This window comes from Zingiber officinale, chromosome 2B (genome assembly GCF_018446385.1).
Source record: "Zingiber officinale cultivar Zhangliang chromosome 2B, Zo_v1.1, whole genome shotgun sequence".
Classification (NCBI taxonomy): Eukaryota; Viridiplantae; Streptophyta; class Magnoliopsida; order Zingiberales; family Zingiberaceae; genus Zingiber; species Zingiber officinale.
In genome coordinates this window covers 97,387,093-97,402,812 of record NC_055989.1, presented here as the reverse complement: position 1 = coordinate 97,402,812, position 15,720 = coordinate 97,387,093, and the positions used below count along the sequence as shown (strand labels likewise).

The following is a 15,720-nucleotide window of genomic DNA, read 5'->3' as shown; positions in this document are numbered from 1 at the left end:
TTCTTAGTGACTTTGTTAGCCTTCTTTGAAGTCTTAGTCACACTGTCTTTTCAAGGATAACTCTAGGGATGACCTCCCTTGTAATCTTAATTTGACTCCTAAACCTAGGGTTAGTTCCATAACTATATGGAACTCTATGATAAGAAGGGATATCTTTCTTTGTATCCCAAATCTCTATGGCTTTTGGATGACTCTTGCTTTCCTAAACCTAGGTCATGCTCATTTTACTCCTTAAAGATATTTTTCATTATTTTTATGTCTTTTCTAATTTATCAAGCATTTACCTCAAGGCTTGGTTTTCCATTCTTAAATCCTTAGATTTAGATTTTTCTTGATTCCCTTGGACATTTTTCTTTTTAGGTATATACCTAAAATTCTTAGAGTTATTGCCTGACCCATTTTCTAACTTCCTATCCTTAGGAAGAGTTGTTCTAGCATGATATGATGCATATTTTTCTTTAACCCTATCACGCTTCCTATTTTCATGATAAATGATATTAAAATGATATAAATATGATCTAACATGCTTTTTATCATGATTTAAAGGAGTAGCTTCAACAAATGATACCTTGGATTTGCTCTTGAGAGCTCCCCCTTGATTTGAACTTCCTCCTTTGACTTTGGTCGAATTTTTCCCCTTCAGGCATTGGCTCTAATAATATCTATTTTGTTTGTACAAAAAACACACAATGTGTTCCTTGCCCTTCCTTATCATGGGGCCAACCTTCCTTGACTTCTCCTTAGCCTTTAGTGCCACTTGACCCCTTTCCTTGGTCAACTTTGGACACTTACTTTTGTAGTGTCCTCTTTCCCTACACTCAAAGCATAAAATGTGATTTTTATTATTATAATTTAAAATTTTTATACCTTCACATGTAGGGATGTCACTTGATCCTCTATTTAATTTTGCTTAACTTGTGGATGTAGCATCATCTTCCTCTCCATTTGACCAGGAAGTAGAAGTCTCTTCTTGCTCTGATGTCAATGAATGACGCTCTCCCTCAACCTTGAGGTGGAGGCCTCTTTAATTTCTTCATCCTCCTTATCCGAGTGAAACAAAGAGTATGCCCTTTTGCCTTTGTCCTTGTGCTCTCTTGAGGATAAAACATTCTTCAATCTTCTCATTGGATGTTGAGCACCTCTCAACCTCCGAACCCTCTTCATCTTCCGCTTAATCCAATGAGTTGCCCTCTTTGTATTCTTCTTGATTTGGTGTAGTGGAGGGTTCTTCATGGATTCTTGCCAACTTGCTCGAAAGCTCCTTGGCATCTTGATAGTCTCCAATTTGAATCAAAATGTTGCTCGACAATAGATTGACCAATAATTTGGTCACTTTGTCATTGACCTCGCTTCTTTTGATTTGTTCTTCGCTCTATTTGCTTTTCTTGAGGATTTTACCTTTGCTATCCATTGGAGCCTCAAATCCCTCCATTAGAGCAAATCATTACTCTATCTCCATCATGAATAAGTTTTTTATTCTTGATTTATAAGAATCAAAGCTTGTAGATGTGAATGGTGGAGGTATCCTTGTGTCATATTCGAGTTCATCTTTAAAATCCATTTTGAAGTTGAGCATTTTGACAAAGTCTTTGACTTTGTTGAAATTAGGGTTTCAACTTCTTCTTCTTCTTCTTCCTCTAGCTCTTTGCCCTTTCAGCGATGAGTCCAGTGAAGAGCAGCTTCGCTCTGATACCACTTGTTGGGATACTTCGGAGCTAAAGGGGGTGAATAGCTCGTCTCGCTCGCTTACTCACTTCGTAGATGTTGTTACAGCGAATAAACTTGAAGCAAAGCTCCCCAATGCTAATATAAGGATTTACTTGATATCCACCTCAAGAGGAGGTGACTAATCTAAGGATCCGACCCTCTCTCACATATCCACTATGAAATACACTCCTTCTCGAAACAATTCAGAGGTAGAGAAACCTCTACAACTCAAGAACAAGGAATACAACTCAAAACAAAAAGTAAATACACAAATACAAATGAAAAATCTTCTTGCTTGATCCCTTATTACTTGTGAATGCCTCTTGTAAGCTTCGGAAAGGCAGCAACACCTCACCCTAAGCTTTCAAGAACTGGTGGAGAAGATGGAGTGAAGAGTTTTTGAAACAGTGCATGAAAAATCTTTTTCTAGAGTTACCGTTGGTATCTTAATTGATTAAAAATCTCCTTAATCACTTATGCCTCTCTAGCCTAATTAGAAGGATTATATTTTCAACTTTAAGAGATTACTCTAAGCGCTTAAGCGTTCTTAATCGATTAGTCGAATCGATTAAGAACCTTCTATTTGATCGTGAGAAACCTCGTAAGTGATTAAGCCTCCCTGCTTAATCGCTTACCAAACATTCTGTTTCCTCATAGAATCTGCCTTAATCGATTAACCTAATCGATTAAGGCTTGTTGAATCGATTAACCCAATCTATTTAGTTCCATTCTGTTTCTACGATCAACCGCTTAAGCGATTAGGGTAATCACTTAAGCTATGATAATCAATTAGCCTAATCAATTACTAAACTCTAACTTCCAAACCTAAGTCTAGGGCTCCTCTACCTAACATCCGATCAATTGTGACCTGTTGGGACTCCTCATTGCCTAGCATCTTGTTAACATTAACCTGCTGGGACTTCTCCACCAAGTGTTCGGTCATTCCTTTGACCCACTTGGACTTTTTTCCTCATGCCAAGTGTTCGGTCAACCTTGATCCACTTGGACTTACCATCTTATGCCAAGTATCCAGTCAGCCTTGACCCACTTGGACTTCCAATCATCGGGTGTCCAGTCAACCTTTGACCCACTTGGATTTTCAACTGGCTGGCTTCACTCACCAAGACTTACTCATTGCTTTGCTTCACTCACTAGGGCTTTTCACCTGGCTTCACTCACCAGGACTTTTCATTACCTACCTTCACTCATTAGGATTTTCATCTGCCTAACTTCACTCACTAGGGTTTTTCACCTGGCTTCACTTACCAGGATTTTCCATCTATTCACTCACTAGAGCTTTTTACCTGGCTTCACTCACTAGGATTTTCCATCTGCATAGCTTCACTCATTAAGACTTTTCACTTGGCTTCACTCACTAGAATTTTTCATCTACTTAGCTTCACTCACTAGGACTTTTCACCTGGCTTCACTCACCAAGATTTTCATCTACCTAGCTTCACTCACTAGAAATTTTCAACTGTCTGGCTTCACTCACCAGGACTTTCACACCAAGTGTCCTGTCAACATTGATCCACTTTGATTTTCTTCTTCTGTCAACCTTCCCGTTGAACTTGCCCTTACTTAACCTCCAGTTAGGACTTCCCAGTCAAGTATCCGGTTAACCCTAACCTACTTGACTTTTTTTCATATTAAACTGGTCAACCTTGACCAATCTCTCCAAATGGACAATTACACTTGCAATTTTCATATATCGTCAAATATCAAAACTCAAACATCAAAACTCAATCTTAAGTCAACTCAAGCTTAGTCAAACTGGTCAACCTTGACCTAGGGAAATTGCACTAACAAAATATAATTAAGAGAACTAGATAAACACAAAGGACTTGGTTTCATATCATTCCGAGCTCTCTAGGTCCATTAGTCGATTTTGGTCGAAACCGGCCCAAAATCAGCTGATGAACATAGAGAACTCATCATGATATAGAATCAGGTTCTATATGTTTATCTAGTTCTCCTGATTATATTCATACATTCAAATATCAATTTGACATACTATATTGAGAGTAATGATTTTATAAACATAAATATGTATAAAAATTTTATTTCATATTTAAAAATTTGTTGATCTCAATATGACATATGAAAATAATGTTTGAGGGTATAAAAATAATCAGGAGAACTAGATAAACACAAGAAACCTAGTTCCATGTCATTTCGAGTTCTTCAAGTCTATCAATAGGTTTTGGACGAAACTGGTTGATAGACCTAGAGAGCTCAGAATGACATAGAACTTGATCCTATGTGTTCATCTAGTTCTGCTAATTACATCCATGTCATCAAACATTATTTTCATATACAATAGAGCAACAATACAAATTAATTTTTTTAAATTGATTAATATAGTTTAACAATCAATTCAGGACATTACCTGTTGATCCGCGTTAAGTCAGCTAAAGAGGGGTTGTGTCTATGTGTTGGGGGGGGGGGGGGGGGGATAGCCCTGAAACGAAAATTAGAATTTTCTCTTGTTTGAACTTAGCAAGGATGCAAAATAGTTAAGCATAAACAATTTACATTACAAATTACTTTGTTACAACCGAGGAGGTTATTAATCAAAGATAGTTGAAAGTGCACTAAAATTCTCTTTCGTTAAAGGTGGAGAAACCTCTTACACTCTTTGATAACTCAGAAAGTAACTAGGGAGTTAATACAAAAGTTGTTATTGAATTTATATGTCACGCCCCGGGGGAGTCCCTGTCAGAAGAAATTTCGGCAGCACCTCCCCTGTACGGCTGACAATCTGAATTATTTCTACATGCACAATATACCTCAGCCACAGGCAGCTGGAATCTACACACAACCACGCAGTTTATATGCAGCCTACTCGGCTGATAAAACACAACCACGCAGTTATATGTAAAACTAACAGCCCACTCAGCTGTACCAAAATCAAACACAACAGAATACAATGGACTACACATACAAACCAAAACACAAACTGCTAGCCGGCTAGGCTTACACCACACAACAAAACAACACTCCAGGAACAAAGCTGGAACACAAAACTAAATACACAAATTCATAAACCAAAACATAAATAAACAAAAGCGGAGACAGGTCTTCTGATGTGACATGGGGACCGGCAGACAGGATACTCCAAGTGACTCCATAATGACCTGCTACCTGAAAAAGATAGTGTCCACGGGGGTGAGTTCAACAACTCAGCAGATACCAGCTGACATGTATAGTAAGCTATAACAGACAGTAATAACTATGGAGTACAGTCTCCTGGACAAAAAGTGGAAATGCACAATAGAAAAGGCTGAAGAGAACTGTACTCACCAGGGCCTCTTATCAGAAATAGTCAAGTCGTCAGACCAAGAATGTCATAAATCCTGTATGCATGTCAAATATATGCATCCATCCAAATGCAGCATATAAGTGCAACAAACACAATCAGTAAATGCATATGATGCCAATGACATGGTCACCCCTGACGCCAGTCAGCCATCTCACACACAATGGTGAGACCGAGTGGGTAGGGCTGTGACAACCGTGCACTCTGACGTCACTGCTCCTGATGAGTGACCGAGTGGACAGGATATTGTCGGAGTACACCTATCCTCCTACCCCAAATCATAAATGGGGGAGCGCAATGCTCTCATCTCCCGGTACACGATGACGGGGAGGAATCTCTGCCGGCTACCACGTTATGTCACACTACCCATGAGCGGACCAACGAAGCCAAACAAAGTCCAACTGCCTGCCGGCTATCACGCTGCTACACTAAACCAGCGGAGCCAAACAGAGTAGAACTGTCTGCCGGCTACCACGCTGAGTCACCAGACCAACGGAGCCAAACAGCAGAACTGTCACACACCTGTCTGATATACCACTAACCCATGAGTGGTGGTGTGTACAGATACATGTAACTGGCGATGTGCTCGATAATAATGGAGCAGACTATCACACAGCAGGCAATCATGCAAGATGATGCATGACACTAAACATGAAAATATCTTGAACAACATAACAATATCCATATATAAATATATAAAATGTGTACCATAGGACAATGAACCAAATCAAAGGTACACAGATCAGATAAGTTATCAAAATCCTAGGTCTTGAGCACAATAAGGCATGGTATGTCACTACCTCTATGAGCATATATACAATCATGTGGGTACTATCATAAAATGCATAACAGGGGAGCAAACATGCATGTAACAGATCAGGTAGTGACCAATCAAAACAAGGACGAACATAGTTATTACTAAAGGCTATAACCTACTAAACATATCAACATGACATTATCAAAGATAAGTCAAGGTACCCGCCTCCAATAGGAAGGTCCAATCCAGTCAAATCCAACGTCGAGATGCTCGTCTCGAATCAGAGTCCTGTAATACATGATATACATATTTAGCTAATTACATATAAATTAATTAGCTAAATCAAATCCTCGAGAAGCTAACATAAATCCAGATCCAATTATAAACCCTAATTGGATCATCTAACTCCTCAACCGACTTAAACTAATTCATACGAATTAGAACTTGTAATAAGCATAATCCATCACAACAACCTAATCTAAACCAATTCATAAGAACTCACCAAAAATCCAGGATGGTCGCTGATGGCTCACGGTCAAAAGGGTTTCCCTGCCCAAAACAGAATGACCGGTGCTGTGGATTGCCAGTGAACAATGATGGCCAAGCTACAAAGGCTAGTAGACAAACAATCACAACCTTCAACTATAAATTAAACTCGCATCACTACCAATCTGATATCATACTTCTTACCTCAAATCACAACCTTGTTACTGCTGGTGGAATACGACCCAAGGAGTTCACCGCTGAAGCTGGATCACCGGAACTGTGAATCACCCGTAAGTAGTATTAACCAAAGTTATACTGACCAAACAAGCATAAAATCTGATACAAACTATATATACCCAATTCTGTGCCGACAGTCCCTTCCACTCTAAGGATCAGCAGCCAATCTTTGCTGGCAATATCTCCGATCTAACCGCCGACAGAAACCATGGCCTACTGTCGTCGACAGACAAAAGATGGCGACTTGGATCGGAAAGAGGCCTCAGCTGTTAGGGCAAATAGAAGGCGTCAGCAATCTGACACGGCGATGCTTCTACTGATCTAGAGATGGAAGAGAGAAAAACTCTGCAGCTTTGCGAGCACGAGATGAAAATCACCGACCTCTTGCAAGGGTCCTCGGCTTCTGGAACTGACGAACTAGGGCACGAGAAGTGAGACTAGGGCGAAGGATTCCACGTTAAGGCATGCTCAAGAAGAGTTGCTGGATCTACACCAGCGCTAGGGCACGGGGAAGACAGCGCCACACCGGCGTTGTTCTGGAAGGCGACTCCCGAGTGGCGCTCGGGCCGACGACGATGGATCAACAGTGGCGCGCAGAGGAGAAGAGAAACGGCGGCACCGGCGCTAGGGTAGATGCTAAGAGGAAGAGGCAAAGGGAAAAAAAAAAAAAAAGAACCGCCGCGTGAGAGGAGAAGGAAGAGCGCGAGGAGGTTAGGGCACGGGCACGGGCACGGGAGGAAACTGTGAAGAAAAAGAAAGAAAAAGAAAAAGAAATAATAATAAAAATCAAGCATTTTCTCATTTAAATGGTGTAGCCTAAATAGGCTTTCTCGAGGCCCCATTTTTATCCCCGTAACCTAAGCCTTATGAGCTCCGAAAAATTTCATAAAAATTTATAAAAATTCCAAAAAAATCCCTTATCATTATTTGTCATTTTTTTGGTATTTTACATCCTAGGTCAAGGGGTCTTTTTATAGCTCCTGAAAAATATTATTCATTGCTCAGAGGCTCCTTCAAGATGGTCCAAGACTCCTTCAATAAGATAGGTTTTATCCGCCGAAGATAAAATTTTATCTTCGGCTAACTACTATTGAAGGCGCCTTCCGTAAGGATTTGAGGGCGCCTTCCATAAGCTATGGAAGGTGCCTTCCACATGCATATTAGCCTCCAGCTGTTCTTCTTCGCTTGGGTGATGCTCCAGTTATTTGGAGTTGAGCTCACCGGAATCGAACTTCGACTTTCTCCTCGAGCAGACTTCCTCCTCGGCTTCTCTTCTCTCGGATATGCCACAAGTGTCCTTCTCGTCCACCGGTGTACTCTTTAGCAGCTTCTCATTTGCCTTGTTGATTCGCTATATAATGGGTATAACATAAAGAAAATGACTAAGGAATTGTGGGACTAGATGGAGAGCTCCAGTCGAATACGAAATGACTCTAGTTTTTTTTTTGTTACATGACTTGGGACATGGACCATGGTTGACTATGCTCATGGTCCTAGCTCAGACTTGCTCTGGTTGGATGCGTAATGATTCTAATTAGTTTATTACTCAGCTTGAGATATGGACTGTTATTGGCTATGCTAGTCCAAACTCGGACATGTTGTGCCACTCATGACATTTTGCTAGTGTGATTGAGTTGGTCACAGGAATGCAAAAAGCTGAGAAAGAATTGAGAGGCCAATCTAGCTCGGAAGAGTTTCAAAGATAGACCTTTGAGTTGTAGCCTCAATGGTGAACCTGATAGATTCAAATCTGAGATAGTGGTGGAAATCTTCTAAGCGGACTGTTATAATCAGATTCATGATGAAATCTAAGTTTGATGTCCTTAACAAGTGTGATCAAGAGGCTGAATACCTACTATAATTCTTAGAAAATATTCATAGATGGTTGAAACTTATGCTGATAATTTTCATAATTTTGATAATCAATCGACAATTGATCGAGTACAAAGTCATTTGTATAATGATAAGTCTCGACATATGCATCTTAGACACGATATCATTAAATAACTATTCTCGATAGGAGTTATGACTATTGACTATTTAAAGTCAAAGGATAACCTAGCAGAATCATTAACTAAAAGGTTAAATAGAGAGTTAATTGCAAGCTCATCACAAGGAATGAAATTGATGCCTATGAAATATGTTGGTGCAAAATAAACTCAATCTATACTAACTAAAAATTCCAACAACTATGTTCAATGGGACAACCTAACTACACCTACTAGTAGATCGTTGTGGGGGAACTACTCAATGGACTAGTGATATCCTTAAAGGATGGAAGTTAAATATGTGACTTTTAATGATGCAATGGAGTAACGTGGATTACTCTTGAGAGATCACCTATATGAGAAAGAAATAGGGTCGCTTCGAAGAGAATTAAAAGACATAATTCTTTAGAACTTCTCATAGAACTAGATGTGTTCATGGTCAAGAATGAACACACCCATGAAAATGAGTTGTATCAAAGAGAGACTTGAGTGAGATATGTAAATACTTACACAAATGGTAGAAAAATTCAAGGACATCACGTTTGCTAGTTAGCCAGTAAAGATACATGTCTTCACAAGAGAAGGTTCAAATGATAAAATATACATGTCTTATGATACGGTATATTATCGTGGGGTTAGTGAGATGATGTGGCCCGGAGTCAAGACTACGGAAGGATCAGAAGTCGTGCTAACGTGGAGGTCAGAAGTCCAGCCCCCGCGGCTGGTCAGAAATCATGTCAGCATGGAGGTCAGAAGTCCAGCCCCCAGGGCTGGTCAGAAATCATGCCAGCATGGAGGTCAGAAGTCCAGCCCTCGTGGTCGATCAGAAGTCCAACCCTCGTGGTTGGTCAGAAGTCAAGTTTACATGGAGGTCAAGAGTCAGGTTCACGTGGCTATGGTCAAATCCTCGGTTGACGGGATAATCAAAGGATAGCGTTACGAGTTGGGCCATACCTGGCCTCAATAGAAATCAAGAACATGACCGACCCACAGGGCCAAATACAGCTGAGAACGGGACCCACGGGTTAGGTGAAACTCAGGGGCAAGCCTACTGGCCAGATAGAGGCACCGAAGGAAAGGCCTCTGATGAAACGAAATAGGTCGGGAAACAGACCCAGCGTGTAGGTCGGGATGTACATGTCATGGGTAACAACGGACAGATATGGGTCGGGAGACAGACCCAGCGTACAGGTCGGGACGTACAGGCCATAGGTAACAGCGGACAGATATGGGTCAGGAGATAGACCAGCGTGCAGGTCGGGACGTACATGCCATAGGTAACAGCAGACAGATACGGGTCAGGAGACAGACCCAGCGTGCAGGTCGGGACGTACATGCCATGGGTAACAGCGGACAGATATGGGTCGGGAGACAGACCCAGCGTGCAGGTCGGGACGTACATGTCATGGGTAATAGCCGACAGATAGGGGTCGGGAGACAGACCCAGCGTGCAGGTCGGGATGTACATGCCATGGGTAACAACAAACAGATACAGGTCGGGAGACAAACCCAGCGTGCAGGTCGGGACGTACAGGCCATAGGTAACAGCGGACAGATACAGGTCAGGAGACAGACCCAGCATGTAAGTCGGGACATACAGGCCATAGGTAACAGCGGACAGATACGGGTCAGGAGATAGACCCAGCGTGTAGGTCGGGACGTACATGTCATGGGTAACAGCGGACAAATTCGGGTCGGGAAACAGACCCAGCGTGCAGGTCGGGGCGTACATGCCATGGGTAATAGCGAACAGATACGGGTCGGGAGACAGACCAGCATGCAGGTCGGGACGTACATGTTATGGGTAACAACGAACAGATACGGGTCGGGAGACAAACCCAGCGTGTAGGTCGGGACGTACAGGCCATAGGTAACAGTGGACAGATACAGTTCAGGAGACAGACCCAGCGTGCAGGTCGGGACGTACATGCCATGGGTAACAGCGGACAGATACGGGTCGGGAGATAGACCCAGCGCGCAGGTCGGGACGTACATGCCATAGGTAACAGCGGACAGATACGGGTCGGGAGACACACCCAGCATACAGGTCGGGACGTACATGTCATGAGTAACAGCAGACAGATATGGGTCGGGAGACAGACCCAGCGCGCAGGTCGGGACGTACATGCCAGTGGTAACAACGGACAGATACGGGTCGGGAGACAGACCCAGCGTGCAGGTCCGGATGTGCAAGCCACGGATAATAGCAAGCAGATGTGGGTCAGAATACAGTCAAGGAATACAAACTTAGGGTCTAGGCACTACAGGACAAACGAGCAAGCCAGGGAAGGGTAACCGCTTTGCAGGAAATAATCATCACATGTCAGGGAATATTCTATGCAGAGAATATTCTAATGGTTTGGGGCTCATTTGCTTCATGATTCCTTCGCCAGCCTATAGGAGGAGGCCATGTGTCGACCACAGGCAGACAGAGCCTGCCAGCCGACATTCCCTAACATCCGCCAGGCTCCAGAAATATCCGTTGCAGTATAAAAAGGGATGTCTTATCCCTTACGCAGGTACGCTCACTCGTCATTTCTCACTCTCTTTACTTTTTCATCCTTTCTCTGTGTTTTCTGGGGAAAAAGTACCTAACTTGAGCATCGGAGGGCCTGACCCAGGGACTTTTTCCCTGATTTCTGGTCTCTAACGACTCGTGGGCTCGTCTGAGTGTGCGCAGAGTTGTACTGTCACCTTCCTGATCATCTTCCCCCGTCAGCCGCCTTTCCGGGGGGTGCCAAGTAGATTCAATGTCGCAGCGACTCTTCGTCAACTTCCATTACACCAAGGCCCGCCTTCATCCGACTCAGCTTCCAGACGGGATCAAATTTGGCGCCATCTGTGGGAACACAACAACCTGATCCGGAACGTGAAGATGGAGGAGTCCGGGCGTATCAACGTCACCATGACTGCTGGAGAATATAAACTTTTCAAGGAAGCCAAAAGGCGAGCGACGTCTAAGAGACAAGCGACTGTTTCACGACCGCGCCAAGCTCCTATTGAAGCTTCCAAGGAGCCTCTCCCTATTTCAGATAGGGGCTCTAAGAGAAAACAGCCTGAGGGGTTTCCTCAGGTTCCTCATCGCGAGTCGGGCGTGGGGTTATTATCAGCCGGAGCCCCAGGGCCCCAGCTTTAAGAGAGAATAGCCTCAAGTCTCCATGGCCGAGAGTTCCTTGCCCCTATACTCAAAAAAAGGGAAAGCTCTCGCCATACCCGAAATATTCCCGGAAGATCCAGACGAGAGAGTGCCATTCTTTGCTAGGATTCTGAACGAGAGATTGCCCAAGGGCTACAGGGCCCCGTCGATCGGAGAGTATGACAGGAGAAAAGACTCGAAAGAGCATTTACGCAAGTTTAAAAATGCAGCCCTGTTGCACCAGTACAGTGATGCTGTCAAGTGTCGAGTTTTCTTGAACACTTTGGTTGGCTCTGCCTTGAAGTGGTTTGATGGGCTACCTCAAGGATCCATCACCTGTTTCTTGGATTTCAAGACGGTCTTTCTTCGTCGTTTTACCAGTAGTAAAAAATATCAGAAAACATATCACTATCTTTTCGCTCTTAAGCAAGGGTCGACCGAGCCCTTAAGAAGTTATATCAACCGCTTCAATCAAGTGGCTCAGGATGTACCCACTGCCACTTCGAAAATTCTGATGAGCACCTTTTCTCATGGAGATGGTCGAGCCCTTGAGAAGGAGAATTCTTCAAAGATCTCATTAAAAATCTCGCTCGGAACTTTGATGAGATGGTCGAGAAAGCTGCTTGCTATATCAAAGTGGAAGAAGCACAAGCAGCTCAGAGGAAAGCCGAAAGACCACCTCCTTCCACCAACAAGCCAGAAAGAATGGTACCTCAACCACCTCCTTAACCTTTGCCGCGAGTTAGGGAGGTCAGGTCTGCTTTTCATCCCGGGCCAGAAATCAGACCAGCCCCCCGAGTCGCAGCCGTGCATGCCCCCCGACCTGGACCGTGGAACACTCGGTACTGTACCTATCATTGATCTCACACGCATGATACTAATCATTGTTTCTAGTTTACTCGGAACTCCAAGCGGGCTGCAGAGTTGGGATTACCACCACCAGAACTAGCCCCTCAAGTGCTCAAGATGATGGAAGGGCAACAAGCCGCGGCTGGACAGGCCGGGCAACCCCGCCCCAACCTAGCAGGACCCAGTACTCAGCCACCTGGTCGGGGAAAAGAGCCAGAAGGAGCGCGGGAAGCCGAGAATAGAGGCAACGTCACTGTCTAAGAGATCAGTATGATCTTTGTAGGACCAACTGATGGAGACTCAGGAAGAGCGCACAAGTCCCACGTGCGGCGCTTGGAAGTGCACGCTGTGGGATGCAGTCAAGAGCAGGCTGCGGGCCCTGTTATCAGCTTTGGGCCCGCAGACCTTGAAGGTCTAGAGCTGCCTCATGATGATGCCCTGATCAACAAGGCTATCATCGCCAATAGCCGAGTTGCTCGGGTTTTCGTTGACACCGGGAGCTCGGTTAATATTTTGTTTAGAGCTGCATAAGAGGAGATGCAGATTGATGCAGCTGAGCTACAGCCTGTAGCTACGTCTCTATATGGCTTTACAGGCAATGAGGTGAAGCCAATGGGTCAGATTAAGTTGGCCATATCTTTAGGCACCGAGTTGTTGGTGCGCACACGAAGGAGCACTTTTATAGTAGTAGACTCCCCCTCCTCTTATAATGTCATCTTGGGAAGGCCCGCCCTGCACGAATTTAGGGCCGCTGTCTCTACCTTTCATCAAAAAATCAAATTCCCTGTGGGCGAGCAAGTCGGGGAAGTCAAGGGAGAGCAGAAGGTCTCTCGCCGCTGTTACATTGATATGGTGCGGATCGAGGCCAGGAAGAATCAAAGGATGCAAGATGGGGACATTTATGCTGTCCAAGAAGAGCCTTTGCCTATGGTTGAAGAACTCGTCCCTTGGGAAGAGGTGCAACTATATGCTGACCGCCCTGAAAGTCTAACTCGCTTGGCGAGTGATCTGCCCCCTCTTCTTAAGGAAGAGTTAGTTCAATGTTTGATCTGTAACCGGGATGTCTTCGCCTGGTCTACAGAGGAGTTACCCGGGCTCAAGCCGGAAGTGGCCGAACATAAGTTGCATTTATTTCTAGACTCCCGACCCATCAAGCAAAAGAAAAGGAATTTCTCAGCTGACCAGAACAAAATAATCCGAGCGGAGGTGGATCAGCTCAGGAAGGCGGGTCATGTTCGAGAGGTGCAATTCCCATCATGGCTCTCCAATGTGGTCTTGGTGAAGAAGCCCAATAATAAGTGGAGAGTATGCATAGATTTTTGAGATCTCAACAAAGCTAGTCCTAAGGATTGTTATCCCCTACCCCGGATCGATCAAATGGTGGATTCTACTGCCGGCTGTGAGAGGATCTGCATGCTGGACGCATACCAGGGATATCATCAGATACCTTTAGCAGTGGAGGATCAGAAAAAGGTTAGCTTCATTACAGCTGATGGTACCTTCTGCTATACTGTTATGCCCTTCGGTCTCAAGAACGCAGGAGCCACCTACCAAAGAATGATGGATAAAATATTCCGGGAGCAGATCGGGCGCAATGTGGAGGTTTATGTAAATGATATACTTATTAAGTCCCCGTTATCTATGAACCTGGTCAAAGACATAGAAGAAACCTGCAAGACTCTCCGGCAGTATGGGCTGAAGTTGAATCCCTTGAAATGCTTGTTCGGGGCTAAAGGAGGAAAGTTCTTGGTGTTAGAGCAATCCCAATGGTCCGTGGGACCATGTGTTTTAGTGTTTGGGCAAAGGGTTTAAGTTATGATTGCCTTCGTTATTTGATATGTGTACTTGAGTTGTGCAGGACTACAGGATAAACATGTGACTCAGGTTGACGGCTTCGGGTCCGGTGAAGGATGGAGCATCCGAGGGACCGTGGACAAGGCAGCGAGGACAAGGGCCGAGGGAAGCGACTTCGAGGCATACGCGAGATGGCATTGGGACAAGCCGTGGGCTTGGATGCATCCGAGGGACGAGGGCCAAAGGAAGTAGGCTTGAAGGCAAGAGGTCAAGGCTGCAAAGAAGAGTCAAATGAGTCATGAGGGTCCGAGTGCTGAGAGAAATGTACTCGGATGGGAACCCTAGGTATAGGATTGTACCTGTCGACTGGTACTAGGATCAGTCGACTGGTGGTGAGCACAGAAGCTTTCTTTGCCCGAAACGGCTGGGATCAGTCGACTGGTCCTGGGACCAGTCGACTGATAGATAGTCGTTGGAGTGTCGTTGGGCTGGCACCAGTCGACTGGTGCAAGGACCAGTCGACTGGTAACAGGCAAATCAGCTTACTGATTTCTTCCAAGCTCTATAAGAAGGAGCTTGGGATGGCCAGTCAAGGTGACGAAATTAGACTTGGTTAAAGCCTAATTAGTAGTCACTAAGTGCTCAAAGGTTCCCTTGTGTCCAAGTGTTTTTGGTGAGTGTTGTGGTGAGGTTTCTCCACCCACAAGGAGGTTGAGCTAGCCAGAGTTTGTCGGGGACTAATCCACCGACCGATTGAGGAATTGTCCACCTTACAGACACGTCGTGGAGTAGGAGCAAGTTATCTCTGAACCACGTAAATGAGCGTGTTAGCAGTTTGTATTTCCATTCTTATATTTGGTGTTTTGCTTTCAATTTATGTTCGTTTGTATTCCGCTGCGGTAACATCGTAGGAAGCAAGGATTTGGGGGCGACGTCTATCCAACCCCCCTTCAAGCCGGCCACCGATCCTCCTACAGTTGGTATCAGAGCGAGGACGCTCTCCATCGGATTAACCGCCGAGAAGAGCAACGCTTAAGAAGATGACTGGCTTGATTGAACCTCCAAAGTTTGAAGGAGGAAGCCTTGGGGACATCACATATTGGATGATGAAGATGGAGATCTTCTTCGACACGGATTGGGACACCATGATGGTGATCAAGGACCCGTTCGAAGTCCCTAGAGACAAGAAAGGGAAGAAGCTCTGACCACGATATTGGACGGAGGAGCAAATCTCACGATCAAAGGCAAATTCAAAGGTAATATCAATTTTAATTGATATGTTGCCTAATGATGTTATGAGTCGTGTAGGTAAATATGAGAACGCCCATGAATTGTGGAGCAAAGTAAAGAAAGTTCTAGGATAAGAACTTTTACCTACACAAGAAGAAAGAAAATCCGAAGAAAATGATGTAGTGGCTCAAGTAGAGGAGGAGCAACCGGAAGTCTA

The 15,720-nt window shown here is 44.4% G+C and overlaps 1 protein-coding gene across 1 annotated transcript; it reads left to right on the top strand.

Moving 5' to 3' along the window:
- Positions 1-11,652: 11,652 nt before the first annotated feature.
- Positions 11,653-13,010, top strand: LOC122048479. Its single transcript, XM_042610043.1, has 3 exons — positions 11,653-12,477; positions 12,525-12,663; positions 12,763-13,010. Exons 1-3 carry the CDS (start codon positions 11,653-11,655, stop codon positions 13,008-13,010), a joined length of 1,212 nt encoding a protein of 403 aa, XP_042465977.1.
- The last annotated feature ends 2,710 nt before the right edge of the window (positions 13,011-15,720 follow it).

What these genes read in the sequence shown, in the direction of transcription:
- LOC122048479 (XM_042610043.1), top strand. Translation starts at nt 11,653, where the DNA reads ATGGCCGAGAGTTCCTTGCCCCTATACTCAAAAAAAGGGAAAGCTCTC. An exon ending in ACCGTGGAACACTCGGTACT is followed by an intron (nt 12,478 to 12,524) that starts GTACCTATCATT and finishes CATTGTTTCTAG; the next exon opens with TTTACTCGGAACTCCAAGCG. An exon ending in CCCCAACCTAGCAGGACCCA is followed by an intron (nt 12,664 to 12,762) that starts GTACTCAGCCAC and finishes TGATCTTTGTAG; the next exon opens with GACCAACTGATGGAGACTCA.